The sequence below is a fragment of the Leucoraja erinacea genome, chromosome 13 (assembly GCF_028641065.1).
Source record: "Leucoraja erinacea ecotype New England chromosome 13, Leri_hhj_1, whole genome shotgun sequence".
Classification (NCBI taxonomy): domain Eukaryota; kingdom Metazoa; phylum Chordata; class Chondrichthyes; order Rajiformes; family Rajidae; genus Leucoraja; species Leucoraja erinaceus.
In genome coordinates, this window is record NC_073389.1 from 33,830,245 (window position 1) to 33,847,299 (window position 17,055).

General features: G+C 40.9%; 1 protein-coding gene across 1 annotated transcript in view; it reads left to right on the forward strand.

Moving 5' to 3' along the window:
* The window catches only part of kpna3 (karyopherin alpha 3 (importin alpha 4)), an 88,447-nt gene that overhangs the window by 37,993 nt on the left and 33,399 nt on the right, over positions 1-17,055 (forward strand). Inside the window, exons 6-9 of the mRNA XM_055644867.1 lie at positions 353-448; positions 4,097-4,182; positions 9,161-9,247; positions 9,960-10,129. Coding sequence (XP_055500842.1) covers positions 353-448; positions 4,097-4,182; positions 9,161-9,247; positions 9,960-10,129 — 439 coding nt within the window. The remainder of the gene's footprint in view (positions 1-352; positions 449-4,096; positions 4,183-9,160; positions 9,248-9,959; positions 10,130-17,055) is intronic.

Below are 17,055 nucleotides of genomic sequence, written 5' to 3' on the forward strand. Positions count from 1 at the left end.
AGCAAAGTGATACCAATTATACATCATAGTGTGCCTTTTAAAAAGGCAATAAATAACAGCTATGTTATATAGATTATTGTTATAATGTAAAATAATTTTCATTTTAGAAATGTTTAGCCACTAATGTGATTAAAGTAAACATTTGAATTGAATAATTGGGCTGATGCTGTTATTGTGAATATTATTGTACGACTGCACAGCTCTAATTAATATAATCTGGTGCCGTTTATTCAAAATTGATTTTTTGTAGATTTGTTGCTTTATGTAATGATTAATAGATTTAATTTACTGGAGATGGAAGTGGAGAATTTAATTTGTATTCCTAACTTTGTTATTCTTTATAATCTTGCAGGAAATTGCTTTCAAGTGACAGAAACCCCCCTATTGATGAATTAATAAATTCTGGTATCTTACCAGTGCTAGTCCAATGTCTTGAGAGAGATGACAAGTAAGTGTTGAACAATAGCAGTCTTCATTGTTTACTTTTCATTGAAAGTTGTTGAAGGCACAGAAACAAGCCATTCACCTAACCAGTCCATGCTGACTTTTTTTTTCCACTGTCGAGCCCTCACCCACCTTTCCTTAGGCTAATCTTATTAAAGTAACCCTTCATTAACATCTCCCATTGAGTCAGTAAAGGAATGGCTATTGCTAAGAGGATTTTAAACACTGTATTACTGTGAGACATGCAATTTGTGTTACTGCTATGAAACATTAACAGTGATCATATCGAGATGTTATTTTTGTTGCAAAACTGATTGATAATGCATATGGATCTTTTTGCTAATGAGGTTTGACTTAGCTATATTCTAAATTTTGAAGATTTATATTCACCAGTTGTAGAGCAAAGACAGTTATTTTCTACAGCATATAGGGATGTCTACTGCTGATGTTTGCTTCAGTGAAGAATACACAGAAATAAATAATCCATTTTATGTGGACCAGTTGATTTTTTTTCTCTATTTCCAGAGTTTTTTGCTGCATGTTGTTATGCTCTAGTTTATGGAGTGAAAAATCCCCGCTTTGTAAAAATTGAGCAGATATTGACATGCTCAGTACCCTGTGAACACTGGTGTTTATTATTAGAATTTGTTCTCTTTTTGTGACCTTTGATCTCATTATAATTTGTACTCTACCCCTTTGATTTTATAATGTGTTACTGAAAGTCTGATAAACCAAGACATTAAAAAAATATGGTGAGACATGGGTGGATTTCTCTGCTGTGAAGTCGCTAGGGTAGAAGACCATCATTGTGCACATCTCTTGATCATGCCTTCTTGTTGATGGCTTGCACCAAATCTGACAGAGACAAAAGTAACCTTCAGATCAAATCATTGTGTATTTCAGAACAGCGTAATAGTTTATTTTCATTATTATGTCTACTATTGCCAACAAATATTAGTTTAGGGGGGGATTAGATTTTTACGTTTCAAAGCAAAATTCAATTATAGATTTAATTAGTTGTGATTGAAAACTTGATATACTGTAATTGATTTTTGATGTGTTATTGAATTATGTGTTGAACTGAGACTGCAGCATTCTCTTGAATGCATGACAACACTGAGGAATGGTTGTACTAATTAATTAACTATTGCTGGGAACTTGATTCACATTGCTATTAACTCAGCCAAGCAGGTATCATTTATATTAACGTTTCTATATTGATTGTTAGACAAGTGGAACCATATTATGTGTGACATTGCACAGATGCATCAGCATACTACAAGTCTGCTGGGTCAAAAAAATTAAAGCTCAACTTAACCAAACACAATCACATCCAAATTGAATCTAGCTTGAGCATGACATACACAGTTAGTTAGATCCAGTTAATTTTGGGTCAAATAGCCAGGCTCTTAAGTGATGGCCTGTGGCTCTGGCTTGGGACTCTAAATAACAGCAGCAACTTTCATTGAACTTAGCTTCCTGCCACCAGACCATTACTCCTTTCTGTCTGCCCAGCTCAAGGTCCATCTCTCAGCCTTGGTTCCTTTGCATTTCTTCCTGACTTGTCAATGTTTGGAGCTCCCCACCTAGGATACAGCATTATCGCCACCACCCAGAAATGAAGTAATACTGGAACACTTTTTATTCCTCGAGAGTCCATTCAGTTGATCTGATCCAAGCTCATTGACTCAATTTTCTTCTCAAAGCTGTCCCAAGCTGAACCTGACACATGTATACATTTTGAGTATAGAAGTTGGGATGTAATGTTAAAATTGTACAAGGCATTGGTGAGGCCAATTCTGGAGTATGGTGTACAATTTTGGTCGCCTAATTATAGGAAGGATGTCAACAAAATAGAGAGAGTACAGAGGAGATTTACTAGAATGTTGCCTGGGTTTCAGCAACTAAGTTACAGAGAAAGGGTTGAACAAGTTAGGGCTTTATTCTTTGGAGCGCAGAAGGTTAAGGGGGGACTTGATAGAGGTTTTTAAAATGATGAGAGGGATAGACAGAGTTGACGTGGTAAAGCTTTTCCCACTGAGAGTAGGGAAGATTCAAACAAGCGGACATGACATGAGAATTAAGGGACTGAAGTTTAGGGGTAACATGAGGGGGAACTTCTTTACTCAGAGAGTGGTAGCTGTGTGGAATGAGCTTCCAGTGAAGGTGGTGGAGACAGGTTCGTTTTTATCATTTAAAAATAAATTGGATAGTTATATGGATGGGAAGAGAATGGAGGGTTATGGTCTGAGCGCAGGTATATGGGACTAGGGGAGATTATGTGTTCGGCACAGACTAGAAGGGTCGAGATGGCCTGTTTCCGTGCTGTAATTGTTATATGGTTATTATATGGCTATGTAGTAGGCTCTTAGTGTCATAGAGTCATACTCTATGGAAACAGATCCTTCAGCCTGACTTGTCCATTTAAGCACGTCCCTTTTAAATGCTGTTATAGTTCTTGCTTCAACTACCTCCTCTGGCAGCTCGTCCACCTTCTGAATGAAACAGTTTCATAGAAAACATAGAAAATAGGTGCAGGAGGATGCCATTCGGTCCTTTGAGCCAGCACCACCATTCATTGTGATCATGGCTGATCGTCCCCAATCAATAACCCGTGCCTGCCTTCTCCCCATATCCCTTGATTCCACTAGAGCTAGAGCTCTATCTAACTCTCTTAAATCCATCCAGTGATTTGGCCTCCACTGCCCTCTGTGGCAGGGAATACCACAAATTCACAACTCTCTGGGTGAAAAGGTTTTTTCTCACCTCAGTCTTAAATGGCCTCCCCTTTATTCTAAGACTGTGGCCCCTGGTTCTGGACTCGCCCAACATTGGGACCATTTTTCCTGCATCTAGCTTGTCCAGTCCATTTATAATTTTACATGTTTCTATAAGATCCATCCTTCATCCTTTGAAACTCCAGTGAATACAAGCCTAATCTTTTCAATCTTTCCTCATATGACAGTCCCGCCAACCCAGGGATCAATCTCGTGAACCTACACTGCGCTGCCTCAATCTCAAGGATGTCCTTCCTCAAATTTCCTATCACGTTCCTATTGAATCTTTCCTCTCTCACCTTAAACCCATGTCCTCTGGTTCTTGATTGCCCTGCTCTGGGTAAAAGAGTATGTGTATTCACCATATTTATTTCCCTGATGATTGGATGCACCTCGAAGATCACCTCTCAGCCTCCTGTGCTCCTAGCCTGCCAAACCTCAGACCCACAAGTCCCCCATATATCCTGGCAATCTTTTCTGCACTCTTTCCATCTTAATAATATCCTTTTTATGACAGGGTGACCAAAACGGAACACAGTACTCCCAAGTGTGACCTCACCAACGTCTTATACAACTGTAACATAATTTCCCAACTTCTATACAGTGCCCTGACTGATAGAGAGTAATGTATCAACACTCTTCTTGACCACCCTCTTGTTGGCCTTGGATTATGTAGTCAGACTCCACTGGGCAGAACAATCAAGTTGCAACCAGAAATATTAATTCTTGGTAGATTTCTCATTCCAGTATAGTGAAACCATCATTAAAGCCTGATGCAGTGAAACTGTCATTAAAGCCTGTACAATTATGCTTTTCAAAGATTTGATGTATGTGATTTGTCACAATAGAATGATGTATGCTTATTGATATTGCAGCCCATCCCTTCAATTTGAAGCTGCTTGGGCATTGACTAATATAGCATCTGGGACTTCTGCACAAACTCAAGCAGTGGTTGAAGCAAGTAAGTAACAAAGCCAATAAATTGGAGATATTCAGCTACTGGCAATTTATCAATTGTTTTGTATTTGTTAATTTATTCCTATTGGAAAATAATGTGGAATTATTATGAAATATAAATAGCAAATTTAAAATATTTTTTCTAAGTACACTTAGATCAGCTAGAAGATTTTAGATCAATTAGCTTCCAATGCATGAATAATTTGACTTTTTGATTTGATTTGTGAAAGCATTGTGATTACATAGACTGCATTTCTTTGGCATGCAGCCAGTGAATGTGTAATAGACACAATCTGATATATGTTTCAGGTGAGAAGGGCAAGTAATAAATATGAAAATGTATTCATTTAAATGTACATATTATTTATTTTGTATAATTATCAATGTCATGGAGTCAAACAGCACAGAAACAGGCTCTTCAGCCTAACTTGCCCAAGCAGACCAAAATACCCCATCTGCACGAGTCACACTTGCTCGTGATTGGCCCATATCTCTCTCAACCTTTCCCATCCATGTACCTGTCCAAATGTCTTTTAAATGTTGCTATAGTGCCTGCCTCAATTACCTCCTCTGGCCGCTTGTTCCATATACCCACCACTCTCTGAGTGAAAAAGTTGCACCTCAGGTTTGTTTTAAATCTTGCCCTTCTCACCTGAAACATATATCCTCTTGTGTTGGTTCCCTTACTCTGGGTAAAAGACTCTGTGCATTCATGTGGTCTTATGCACCTTTAAATCACCTCTCAGCCTCCTACACTCCAAGGAATGAAGTCCTTACCTGCCCAACCTCTCCATATAGCTCAAGTCTTGGCAACATCCTCATCAGCTAAAACTATTCCTGGAGGAGCATGATATTCGGGAGATCTTCCAGTCTGGATTTAAAACCATGCACAGCACGGAGTCAGCATTGCTAAGGGTTTTTAACGATATCCTCCTGGCTAATGATTCTGGGGATTGTGTGGTTCTTGTCCTGCTGGACTTGTCTGCCGCCTTTGATACGGTGGACCATAATATCTTATTATCTCGGCTACAGCAGTTAGTGGGCATCTGCGACAGTGCCCTGGGATGGTTCAGGTCCTATCTGGCGGGCAGAACCATGTGTGTTAGCCTTGCTGGGTTTGAATCCTCTTCCGCTCCCCTGTCATATGGGGTTCCACAGGGTTCGATTCTGGGGCCCCTGCTTTTCTCGCTGTACATACTTCCTCTGGGTTCCATCCTTAGAAAGCATGGCATCTCCTTCCACTGTTATGCAGATGATACCCAGCTTTATTTGCCGCTGAGGGGGGAAGATGCCTTTTCTGTAAAATCGCTTCTGTCTTGTTTTGATGACATTAAGTCCTGGTTGGCCCTAAACTTTCTTGGATTTAATGAAAAGAAGACAGAGGTGATTTTATTTGATCCCAATGGCTGCCGTGAACCTCCATTTGTTGATTTAGGTCCATTGTCAAGGTACGTGAAGCCAACAGTTGTGAACCTGAGTTTTAGGATGGACAGTGACTTTAAATTAGATCGCCAAATATGCGCGGTGGTTAAGTCCAGCTTCTTTCACCTAAGGAAGCTGGCGAAGGTGAAGCCCATTCTCGAGGGGCAGCATTTTGAGACAGTAATCCATGCCTTTATTACATCTAGGCTGGATTACTGTAACGCGCTCTATTTTGGTGTTGCTCGTTCTTCACTGGCTCGTCTCCAGTTAGTTCAGAATGCTGCTGCTCGCCTTTTAACAGGGACTCGAAAGAGGGAGCACATATCGCCAATTCTGGCCTCCCTACACTGGCTCCCGGTGCACTTTCGGGTTCATTTTAAGTTACTGTTATTTGTTTTTAAATCTCTGAATGGGCTCGCCCCGCCTTACCTCTCTGAGCTGCTCCACCCATACACTCCTGCCCGGTCCCTCAGGTCAGCTGGTCAGCTGCTCCTGGAGGTACCGAGGTCTAGTCGGAGGCTCAGAGGGGATAGAGCCTTCTCTGTTGCTGCTCCGGCACTCTGGAACACCCTGCCGCTGCACATCAGACAGGCCCCCTCACTGTCCATCTTCAAATCCAGTGTTAAAACGCATTTGTACTCCCTGGCTTTTGACCATGCCTGAGGCTTTGCTTCTGTTTGTGGTGTTTTTGATGTTTCTTTATTTTACATGTCTTTTCCTACTATTTCGTTTGATTGTTATTTTTGGTGTGTATTAACTTTTTTGTCAATGATTAGTGATGTACAGCACTTTGTTGCAGCTATGTTTGTTTTTAAAGTGCTCTATAAATAAAATTATTATTATTATTATTATTATAAATCTTCTCTGCACTCTTTCCAGCTTAACAACATCCTTCCTATAGCAGAGTGACCAAACCAAACACAATACTCCAAATACGGCCTCACCGACGTCTTGTACAACTATAAAATAACATCACAACTTCTATACTCGATACCCTGACAGATGAAAGCCAATGTACCGAAAGCCTTCTCCACCCTATCTATCTGTGATGCAATTTTCAGGGACCTATGGACCTGTATTCCTAGATCCCTCTGCTCTACAACACCCCACAGGGCTCTGCGAATGTTCCATACTGTGAAGGACCTTTTGCCCTGGTTTGACTTCCCAAAACCTCACATTTAACTGCATTAAACTCCTCAGCCTACTTGCTCAAATGATCAAGATCCTGCTGTAATTTTTGATAACTATCTTTGCTATCTACGATACCACCCATTTTTGTGTCATCTGCAAACTTACTATTCATGCCTTCTACATTCTCATCCAAATTGTTTATATAAACCACAAACAGCCATGGGGCCAGCACAGATCCCCAGGGCACACCTCCAGTTACAGGCCTATAGTCAGAAAAATAACCTTTCACCATTACCATCTGCTTCTTTCCATAAGCCAATCCTCTAAAGATGTTAGCCTCACTGGTCTATAGTTCCCAGGCGTTCCCTTGCAGTTCTTCTTAAGTAGAGACACAACCTTAGCCACCCTCCAGTCTTGTGGTACCTCACTCGTACCTAATGATGATTCGTATATCATCTGATATGATTCATATTTTGTATATCTTGGCCAATTTCTCTAGCTTCCCACAGATGTAGCTAATCAGGCCAAATATCTCTGATCAGGCAAAATGTCTTGATCTATTTTTGCAAAGAATGGATTGTACAGATAAGTTTTATTTTTTTGAATTGTAAATAATTATATGTCTCTTCAGATTTAGCATTTGTCCTATATGTAGCATGACAACACTGAGTCCAAGTCTCTGATGCTTTCTGTGGCTGTGACAAAGATGCATTTTTTCCCCTTCATTTCTCAGCGGTGTACATCATAACAAATCCAGTGCTGTCTTTTTTAATCCACCTTCAGTTGGACTTCCTTAACGTCAAAAGAGCTGATAAAGTTTTCTCTCAAGTTTTCTGCTCTAAACCTGTGACACGTGCCATTTTCCTCCAGCATTACTGATAGCTGTACTTGCCAGCAGTTTCTTCAGTTCTGCAATCAATTCCACATGCCACTTGCACTTGCATTTAACTTGTACTTTTCAGTTATGGCAAATAAGCAAATCAACTAAACTTATGTGAGAAGGCATTTAGAGGAGTCTGAAAATCTATCTGAAAATATTAGATTTTTGTTGCTATAGAGAGTGGAGTAAAATTTTGGGATGTAGCTAGATGGATTTCACAGTTAGGATGGTATAAAACATTGATTACTGTTGTAGGTCAAAAAGGGCAGGATCGATGAGAAAGTAGAATAAGATTGGGTGATATTTGTGGTATTTAGAAATCGAAGAATAGCAATGAGAATAATGGAGAAACTGAATCTGAAAGGGAAGCAAAGATATTAGTGAAAGGTTGAATTTAGTGGTTTCAGTGGGTAGACTGTGTTGGGTTCATCGCTTGAATTAAAATAAATAGTGACAGAATGTAGCAGAGGTAAGAGCAATGGTTTTCATCTGTTCAGGCCAAGGAACTTTTACCATATTCATTCATGGCTGGATATCTGAGGGAAGGCAGATGCTCATAAAGTTGACAGAGTTAATAGAATTTTCTTTTTTGTTGATTGTTTGATTGAAAGATACTACATGGAAACAGGCCTTTCAGCCCACCGAGTCTTTGTCAATCATCAATCACATGTTTACATTAGTCCTATGTTATCTCACTTTCATAATCTCTCCCTGAAATCTAGGGACAAATAGAGGCCAATTACCCTGCAAACATGTCTACAAGTGTGTCTTTAGGATGTAGGTGGAAACCAAAGCACCCGGAAGAAATCCACGCGGTCACAGAAAGAATATGCACAGACAGGACCCAAAATCAGGATCAAACGCGAGTGTCTGGCATTATGAGGCGACAGCTCTACAAGCTGCACCACTTTGCCGCGCAAGGGGTTACATTTTAAATGGGGTTACATTTCGTCCTCCCCATTTGTAGAAGAACTGACTCGGTGTGTCTTTACCGTAATTATTTTTTATTTTCTCCATTTTAGCAGAGATCAGACAGCTGAGATTGATATTGCTGATAATCAGCATTAAAAAATGCTTTTGACATCCCTTTATAATGTAACATTGTCAGTAATCTATAGGAATAATCAAAGTTAAACCAAATTAATTTTGTTATGCAGTACAGTTATTACAAAATACTTTTAATTTACCATTATTTCCTCGGCCTTGTAGTGTATAGATATAATTGAAAAAGAGAAGGTCTTTAACTGTACATTTTATTTTCCTTATAATTAAACTAACGGGATTATACAGATCTTGAATTTCTCTCTTTATACCATCAAAGCCCGGGAAATAGTTTGCTGATTTATTCCTCCGCTGAATGGAAAGAAGATGGTAATTTTGACGTAAAGTGCAAATTTGTTAAAGAAATGGTATTGTGACATTCAAAACAAATGCTATAAATATAGAACTGCTAATTTATCTGCATTTTAGTTTTTATCCCATATATGGTGCAATCGCTGGATTAACACCGTGAAAAGAAGGAAGCTAACGTATTGTCTTTTGTTTCTAGATGCTGTACCACTCTTCCTCCGATTACTTCACTCCCCTCATCAGAATGTTTGTGAACAAGCAGTTTGGGCTCTAGGAAACATCATAGGTTTGTAATGCTGGAAAGCCTTCTCCATGCGTTGGAAACGCGTGGGGATTGTCACATTGTTAAATAGATGTATTAAGTGCAAATGCCAAGAAGTTATGCTAAATTAAAAAAATTACTTTTAAGTTCCCATTTCTTTGCACTATGAAATAGTTTATTGTTTTGGAGAGGGTGCCATGGAAATTTATTAGAATAGTGTCAGGGATGAGTAATGTACAGGAATGTGTGAAAGTGTAATTGTTTACAGAGTAGATGCAGTTAAGGTAAGATTTAACAGAAATACTCTTAATTTTGAGAGATTTTGGAAGGAGTATGTTAGAAGAAACATTTCCACTGATTAATCGTGGTTTTAAGGTATTTGACAAAAAAAAATATGTGGAGATATGTTTTAGTGAAGACTGCACTTCTGGAAGTGTGGTGAAGGTATAGCCACCAGAAAGTAAGCCAGGACTAGTGCAAACATTATACATTCAAAATGTTAGTACAGGTGTCCATGGCTTTCTCCTTTAGTATGAAATTATCTTCTTGAGCTGCTGTGCACAACGTTTTGAACAAGCCACCAAATAGTCATATTTTTGTTTTCAACTGTTTTAATGAGTTGTTGCATCAGCATTTCCATCAAACTGTTGTACATGCAACAGCCACAGCATTGCTCCTTTCATCTAACTTTCTAGGTTCATCTCTAATGCAAGCCCTTTCATTTCCACTTCTTTAGGTGATGGTCCTCGGTGTAGAGACTACGTCATCTCACTGGGAGTTGTTAAACCTCTTCTGTCCTTCATCAATCCCTCCATTCCCATCACTTTCCTTCGTAACGTCACATGGGTTATAGTTAACCTCTGCAGAAATAAGGATCCGCCACCACCAATGGAGACTGTTCAGGAGGTAAAGAGATTGGACTGACTTTGGTTTTTGAGTGAAAATACCTTGTACTTTTGGCCGGCACAAAATTTCTTTAAAGTCATTTACCAAAAGGCATATTTCTTTGTGCCATTATGAATTTTCATTATCACAGACCTGCAAAGATGGCAAATATACAAATGTGAGCAAATCCTTGTTGTAAAGAATGCATAATAATTAAAGTTATTTGCCTGTGGTGACGAGGGGTGTTGAGGTCAGCTTAGCACTAAAAATGAGTAAACAGCAAATTAATTACTTCTTGCTTCCAATGAAGGCACGCCATTTTGAAGGCTGTTTAAGATTTTCTTGATGTTCTATCCAAATAAGAGTCCTCACTGAACGTTGTAAATTTAGGTGCATGTCAAATCTTTGCAATAGTGAAAATAAGTTGTTAGTTCTGTTAATATAAATGGTTTAAGTAGTTATCCATGTTTTGCTTAATTAGAGTAGGAATAGTGCTTTATTTCAGGCAAGCTTGAGAATGACAGCATACCATATACTCGTAATCAACAAATGTGAATATTTGCATTTATAAAGTCAAAAGTCCTTTTTTACTGCATTTACTGTTGTAATATAGATATGGAGTAACTAAGTTGCACATAAGAGCCTGTGGTAACAATGTGTTAAAAGACCCAATAATCATTTTCTGTTGCTATGAGTTAATGGACCAATATTGTTCAAGGCAAAACCACACCGGTTCTTTGGAAAATCGTGTGCAATACTTTTGCATCTAAGAGGACATGCAGAATCAGTCTATCATTTCAGCTGATATATAGTACCTCTTACATTGCAAATATCAAACAGTACAGCACTGAAATATTGGGTTACATCATGTGTTCAGTCTCTGACCTAAGCTTCTAAGTTCATATGTTTTAAGAGCAGAATACGGCCATTTAGCCCATCAAGTCTACTCCACCATTCAATCGTGCCTGCTCTATCTTTCCCTCTCAACTAGGACACACATTCTTTTGGTGGAATCAACATTCTTCACTGTGGTGGAAGGCAATAACATTCAGTCAGTCCTCCTCCTTTGTTCATCCGTGGTCATGGCCATGAACCCTCCGCAGTCGCTGCTATGGACGGCCCGATGTGCAGCCCCACTCGTCGGGGAGGCTCGAAACTTTGATGTCGGGACGGACGGAAACTCCATGGCTTGGAGGTCCCAAACAAGCCACTTCCTACCGGTGACCGGGGCTTCACAATGTTATAGGCTGCAGGCCGGAGGTCGGAGCTCATCTTCTGGCGACACCCGGCATGGGATCTCCCGGCTCTGCGATGGAAAGTCCACGCCGCGCCCGCTGCTGAAACTCTGGGCCCGACTCCGGGAGAAGCCGCACTAATCCAAGCTGTTAGGCTGCGAGGGTGGGCGAAAATGTGACTAGGAGAAAAGTCGCATTCCACCGTGGTAAATGACTAACCTTGTTAGTCACTTACCTCGTAGTTTCCCCCTATTCCCGCTCCCACCCCCCCCCCACACCAAAACACACTTTTAGACATACTAAAAACAAAAAAAAGTCGGAAGGCTGAAAATCTGCTGGCGTGGTTGCCGGCTCGTGGCGCCACCTGTCAAATCACCTTTGCTACCACTTCTGATGGTAGTGGCGAGTGGAGTACCGCAAGGCTCGGAATTGGAGCCGCAACTGTTTACCATATATATTAATGATTTGGAAGAGGGAATTAGGAACAACACTAGCAAGTGCGGATGACTCAAAACTGGGTAGCAGTGTGAACTGTGAAGAGGATGTTAGGAGGTTGCAGGGTGACCTGGACAGGTTTAGTGAATGGGCAGATGTGTGGCACATGCAGTATAATATAGATAAATGTGAGGTTATCCACTTTGGCGGCAAAAATATGGGGGCAGATTATTATCTCAATGGAGTTAGGTTAGATAAGGGGGAGGTGCAGCGAGACCTGAGTGTCCTTGTACACCAGTCACTGAAAGTCGGCGTGCAGGTACAGCAGGCAGTGAAGAAAGCTAATAGAATGTTGGCCTTCATAACAAGAGGATTTCAGTATAGGAGTAAAGAGATTCTGCTACAGTTGTATAGGGCTCTGGTAAGACCACATCTGGAGTATTGTGTACAGTTTTGGTCTCCTAATTTGAGGAAGGACATCCTTGTGATTGAAGCAGTGCTGCGTAGGTTCACGAGATTGATCCCTGGGATGGCGGGACTGTCATATGAGGAAAGATTGAAAAGACTAGGCTTGTATTCACTGGGGTTTAGAAGGATGAGGGAGATCTTATAGAAACATAAAATTATAAAAGGACTGGACAAGCTAGAGGCAGGAAAAATGTTCCCAATGTTGGGCGAGTCCAGAACCAGGGACCATAATCTTAGAATAAAGGGGAGGCCATTTAAGACTGTGAGAAAAAACCTTTTCACCCAGAGAGTTGTGAATTTGTTGAATTCCCTGCCTCAGAGGCAGTGGAGGCCAAATCAATGGATGGATTTAAGAGAGAGTTAGATAGAGCTCTAGGGGCTAGTGGAATCAAGGGATATGGGGAGAAGGCAGGCACGTGTTATTGATTGGGGACGATCAGCATGATCACAATGAATGACGGTGCTGGCTCGAAGGGCCGATTGGCCTCCTCCTGCACCTATTTTCTATGTTTTCTATGATCACCAATTATTACCTCTAACTTATTCATGGAAAATGGAAATGTAGCATTTATTGCCAGTTCCAAGTTGCAATTGTGAAATTTGTGAAGAACCAATTTCTTCAATTACTGCAGACCATGTGGTGAAGACATAATTTTGTGAAGTCAACTCTCTGGTTCACTCATCCCTTTCCACCCAAACCATTCCCTCACCAGGAACATTCCCCTGCAACCACAGGTCCTTATACCATCTCTCGCGACTCCATCCAAGGACCGTGACAATTCTTTCAGATGAAACAGATATTCACTTGTATCTACTCCAGCCTCAACTACCTTGGCCCAAGCTATCTTCTGGTTGCCAAACGTTTTAACTCCCTTTCCCATTCTCATACTGACATTTCTGCCCTGGGCTTCTTCTACTGTCAGAGTGAAGCTACATGCAAATTGGAGGAAGAGCACCTCATATTTTGCTTGGGCAGATTACAACCCAATGGTATGAATGTTGATTTCTCTAATTTCAAGTAATCTTTGCATTCCCGATCTCCCTTCCTCCTCACTCACCCTAGTCATCCTACTGGTTTCATCGTTCACATCCCTGTATCCTTTATCACCTCTTCCCCAGCCATTATGAGCTCCACCCTTTCTTGATCATCAGTTACCGGCCCTGATTTGTTCTGGCCTTCACGCGCCTCCAGCCCCTCCCTCCCCCACCCTTGTCTACTTTCAGTCTGCAGAAGGGTTTTACCCGAAACATCACCTGTTCCTTTTCTCCAGAGATACTGCCTGATATGTTGTTGCTCCAGCACTGTGTCTTTATCCCTGAGAAGTATAATTATTGGCCTCTGGACTTAATGAAACATGTATTTTGAAGTTGATTTGGTGTGAGCCTTTGCGTACAAGGATGTGAATTTTATTATAAAAAGTGCCGTTTGAGGATACAAATGAATTTGTTCTTGAAGATGTTAAATTTTTTGATTAGATTTACATATCCAGGCAAGTGTAATCCAGTCATACTCCTGACACCTACCTTGAGATAGTGGAAGGCTTTGGAGAGTTTGAGGTGAATCACTCTGCAGAAGTTTTGAATTAATACTCTTCAGTATTCCAGCTGCTATTAGTCTTTGCCGAAAGAACAACCCTTATTTTTCTTATGCTCTTAGTCTTTGCTTAATGCAACACTGAGTCATTTCTTGAAAATCAGGCAAAATAACTCTGATTAGCTGAAGATTTACATTTGTGATAGCGAGGCCTCAGAAAGAGTTTGAGATGTCATCTGTTTGATACATAATCTAAGATATAGAAGTTGGAGGAGGCCTTTTGGTGGCAGATCTTTCTGTCCAATGTTGCTGATTATTTTTTTCTATCTTGCTGCTATTTTCCTGTACTAATCCTATATCTTCATTACTTAAAAATCTAATAAGTTGTCTCGCATATACTTAGCAACTGAGCTTCAAAACAGGCTGTGTAGCAAATTCTAAATTCTCGATGACGAAACTTCATCTCATCTCCATCCTGAATAATCGAGGCCGATTTTTAATTCTGGAATTCCCGATCTGTGGAATGTTATTGACTCATCTACTCTGTCACAACATTGAGGATATTGTTTGTTGTAATGAGATCATCTCTCATTCTTCTGAAGCTGACCAATACATCGACTCTGCCTGTTGACAAACCCATTATCCCAAGATTCACTGGTGTATGCACTGTGTTGCAAGTTTGCGTACCGAGGACCGATCCTGTGCAGTGTTGCAGATACGGTCTCACCAGGGCATTATATAACAAGAGCCAGACATGTCTATGCTTGACCTCTTATATTGGAGGTCAACACATAATTCCCAATTGTTATTTGTACCTGCATATTAACTAAGTGATTAGTTTCCAAGGGCACTCGGGTCCCTCTGAACACCAAAATTATTTGCTTTGTGATCATTTTAAAACATACGCTGTGTTTCTATTTTGGCTGGGGATGGTTGTAAACACTTCAGTTTTGCCTTTTGCACTCGATGATGGTGATATTCATGGATCCTCCTTCCTTTTTGTTGGATAAATATTCACCGGGCCTAAACTGTTACAACTGGCTGTGCCAAGACAGCAGAACGCTAGGGAATTCCCTAGCTCTATAGCGTGTTATTTCTGTATCTCATGCAGGTTATCTTATGTTGCCATTTTTGGGTTGTCCTCTGGCATGCACATTTACACTTTTAATTGATCTAAGCTTGTACCCGGCTTTATAGATAATAGGTGCAGAAGTAGGCCATTCGGCCCTTCGAGCCAGCACCGCCATTCAAAGTGATCATGGCTGATCATCCCCAATCAGTACCCCGTTCCTGCCTTCTCCCCATATCCCTGATTCCGCTATTTTTAAGAGCCCTATCTAGCTCTCTCTTGAAAGCATCCAGAGAACCCGCCTCCACTGCCCTCTGAGGCAGAGAATTTCCACAGACTCACCACTCTCTGTGAGAAAAAGTGATTCCTCGTCCCATTTTAAATGGCTTACTCCTTATTCTTAAACTGTGGCCCCTGGTTCTGGACTCCACCAACATCGGGAACATGTTTCCTGCCTCTAGCGTGTCCAAACCCTTAACAATCTTATATGTTTCAATGAGATTCCCTCTCATCCTTCTAAACTCCAGTGTTCAAGCCCAGCTGCTCCATTCTCTCAGCATATGACAGTCCCGCCATCCCGGGAATTAACCGTGTAAACCTACGCTGCACTCCCTCAATAGCAAGAATGTCCTTCCTCAAATTAGGGGACCAAAACTGTACACAATACTCCAGGTGTGGTCTCACTGGGGCTCTGTACAACTGCAGAAGGACATCTTTTCTTCGATATTCGAATCCTCTTGTTATAAAGGCCAACATGCCATTGACTTTCTTCACTGCCTGCTGTACCTGCATGCTTACTTTCATAGACTGATGTACAAGGACCCCCAGATCCCGTTGTACTTCCCCTTTTCCCAACTTGATGCCATGTAGATAGTAATCTGCCTTCCTGTTTTTGCTAACAAAGTGGATAACCTCACATTTATCTGCATTAAACTTCATCTGCCATGCCCACTCCCCCAACCTGTCCAAGTCACCCTGCACTCTCATTCACACTGCCACCCAGCTTTGTGTCATCTGCAAATTTGCTAATGTTACTTTGAATCCCTTCATCCAAATCATTGATGTATATTGTAAATAGCTGCGGTCCCAGCACCGAGCCTTGCGGTACCCCACTAGTCACTGCCTGCCATTCTGAAAGGGACCCGTTAATCCCTACTCTTTGTTTCCTGCCTGCCAACCACTTCTCTATCCATGTCAGCACTCCACCCCCAATGCCATGTGCCCTAATTTTGCCCACTAATCTCCTATGTGGGACCTTATCAAATGCTTTCTGAAAGTCCAGGTACACTACAGCCACCGGCTCTCCCTTGTCCATTTTCCTAGTTACATCTTCAAAAAATTCCAGATTAGTCAAGCATGATTTCCCCTTCGTAAATCCATGCTGACTCGGACTGATCCTGTTATTGCTAACCAAATGTTTGGCTATCTCATCTTTTATAATTGACTCCAGCATCTTCCCCACCACCGATGTCAGGCTAACTGGTCTATAATTCCCTGTTTTCTCTCTCCTGCCTTTCTTAAAAAGTGGGATAACATTAGCTACCCTCCAATCCACAGGAACTGATCCTGAGTCAATAGAACATTGGAAAATTATCACCAATGCATCCACGATTTCTAGAGCCACTTCGTTAAGTACCCTGGGATGCAGACCACCAGGCCTTGGGGATTTATCAGCCTTCAGTCCCATCAGTCTATCCAACACCATTTCCTGCCTAATGTGGATTTCCTTCAGTTCCTCCGTCACCCCAGATCCTCTGGCCACTACTATATCAGGAAGATTGTTTGTGTCCTCGTTAGTGAAGACGGATCCAAAGTACCTGTTCAACTCATCTGCCATTTCCTTGTTCCCCATAATAAATTCACTTTTTCGGTCTTCAAGGGTACAACTTTGGTCTTAACTAATTTTTTCCTCTTCACATACCTAAAGAAGCTTTTACTATCCTGCTTTATATTATTGGCTAGCTTACCTTTGTACCTCATCTTTTCTCCACGTATTGTCTTTTTGGTTATCTTCTGTTGTTCTTTATGGCTTTGATGGTGATACTAGTGAGGGGAATGCTGGGCTAAGGATTTACAGATTGTGATGGATTGCTACTGGCAATGGCCTTTAGAGTTTTATAGGTGTCCTGGCTTGAAATGCTATATCTCGTGTGCATCAATCTCATTCAGTATGTGATCACCTGCCCCCACACAATGTAATGGTGGA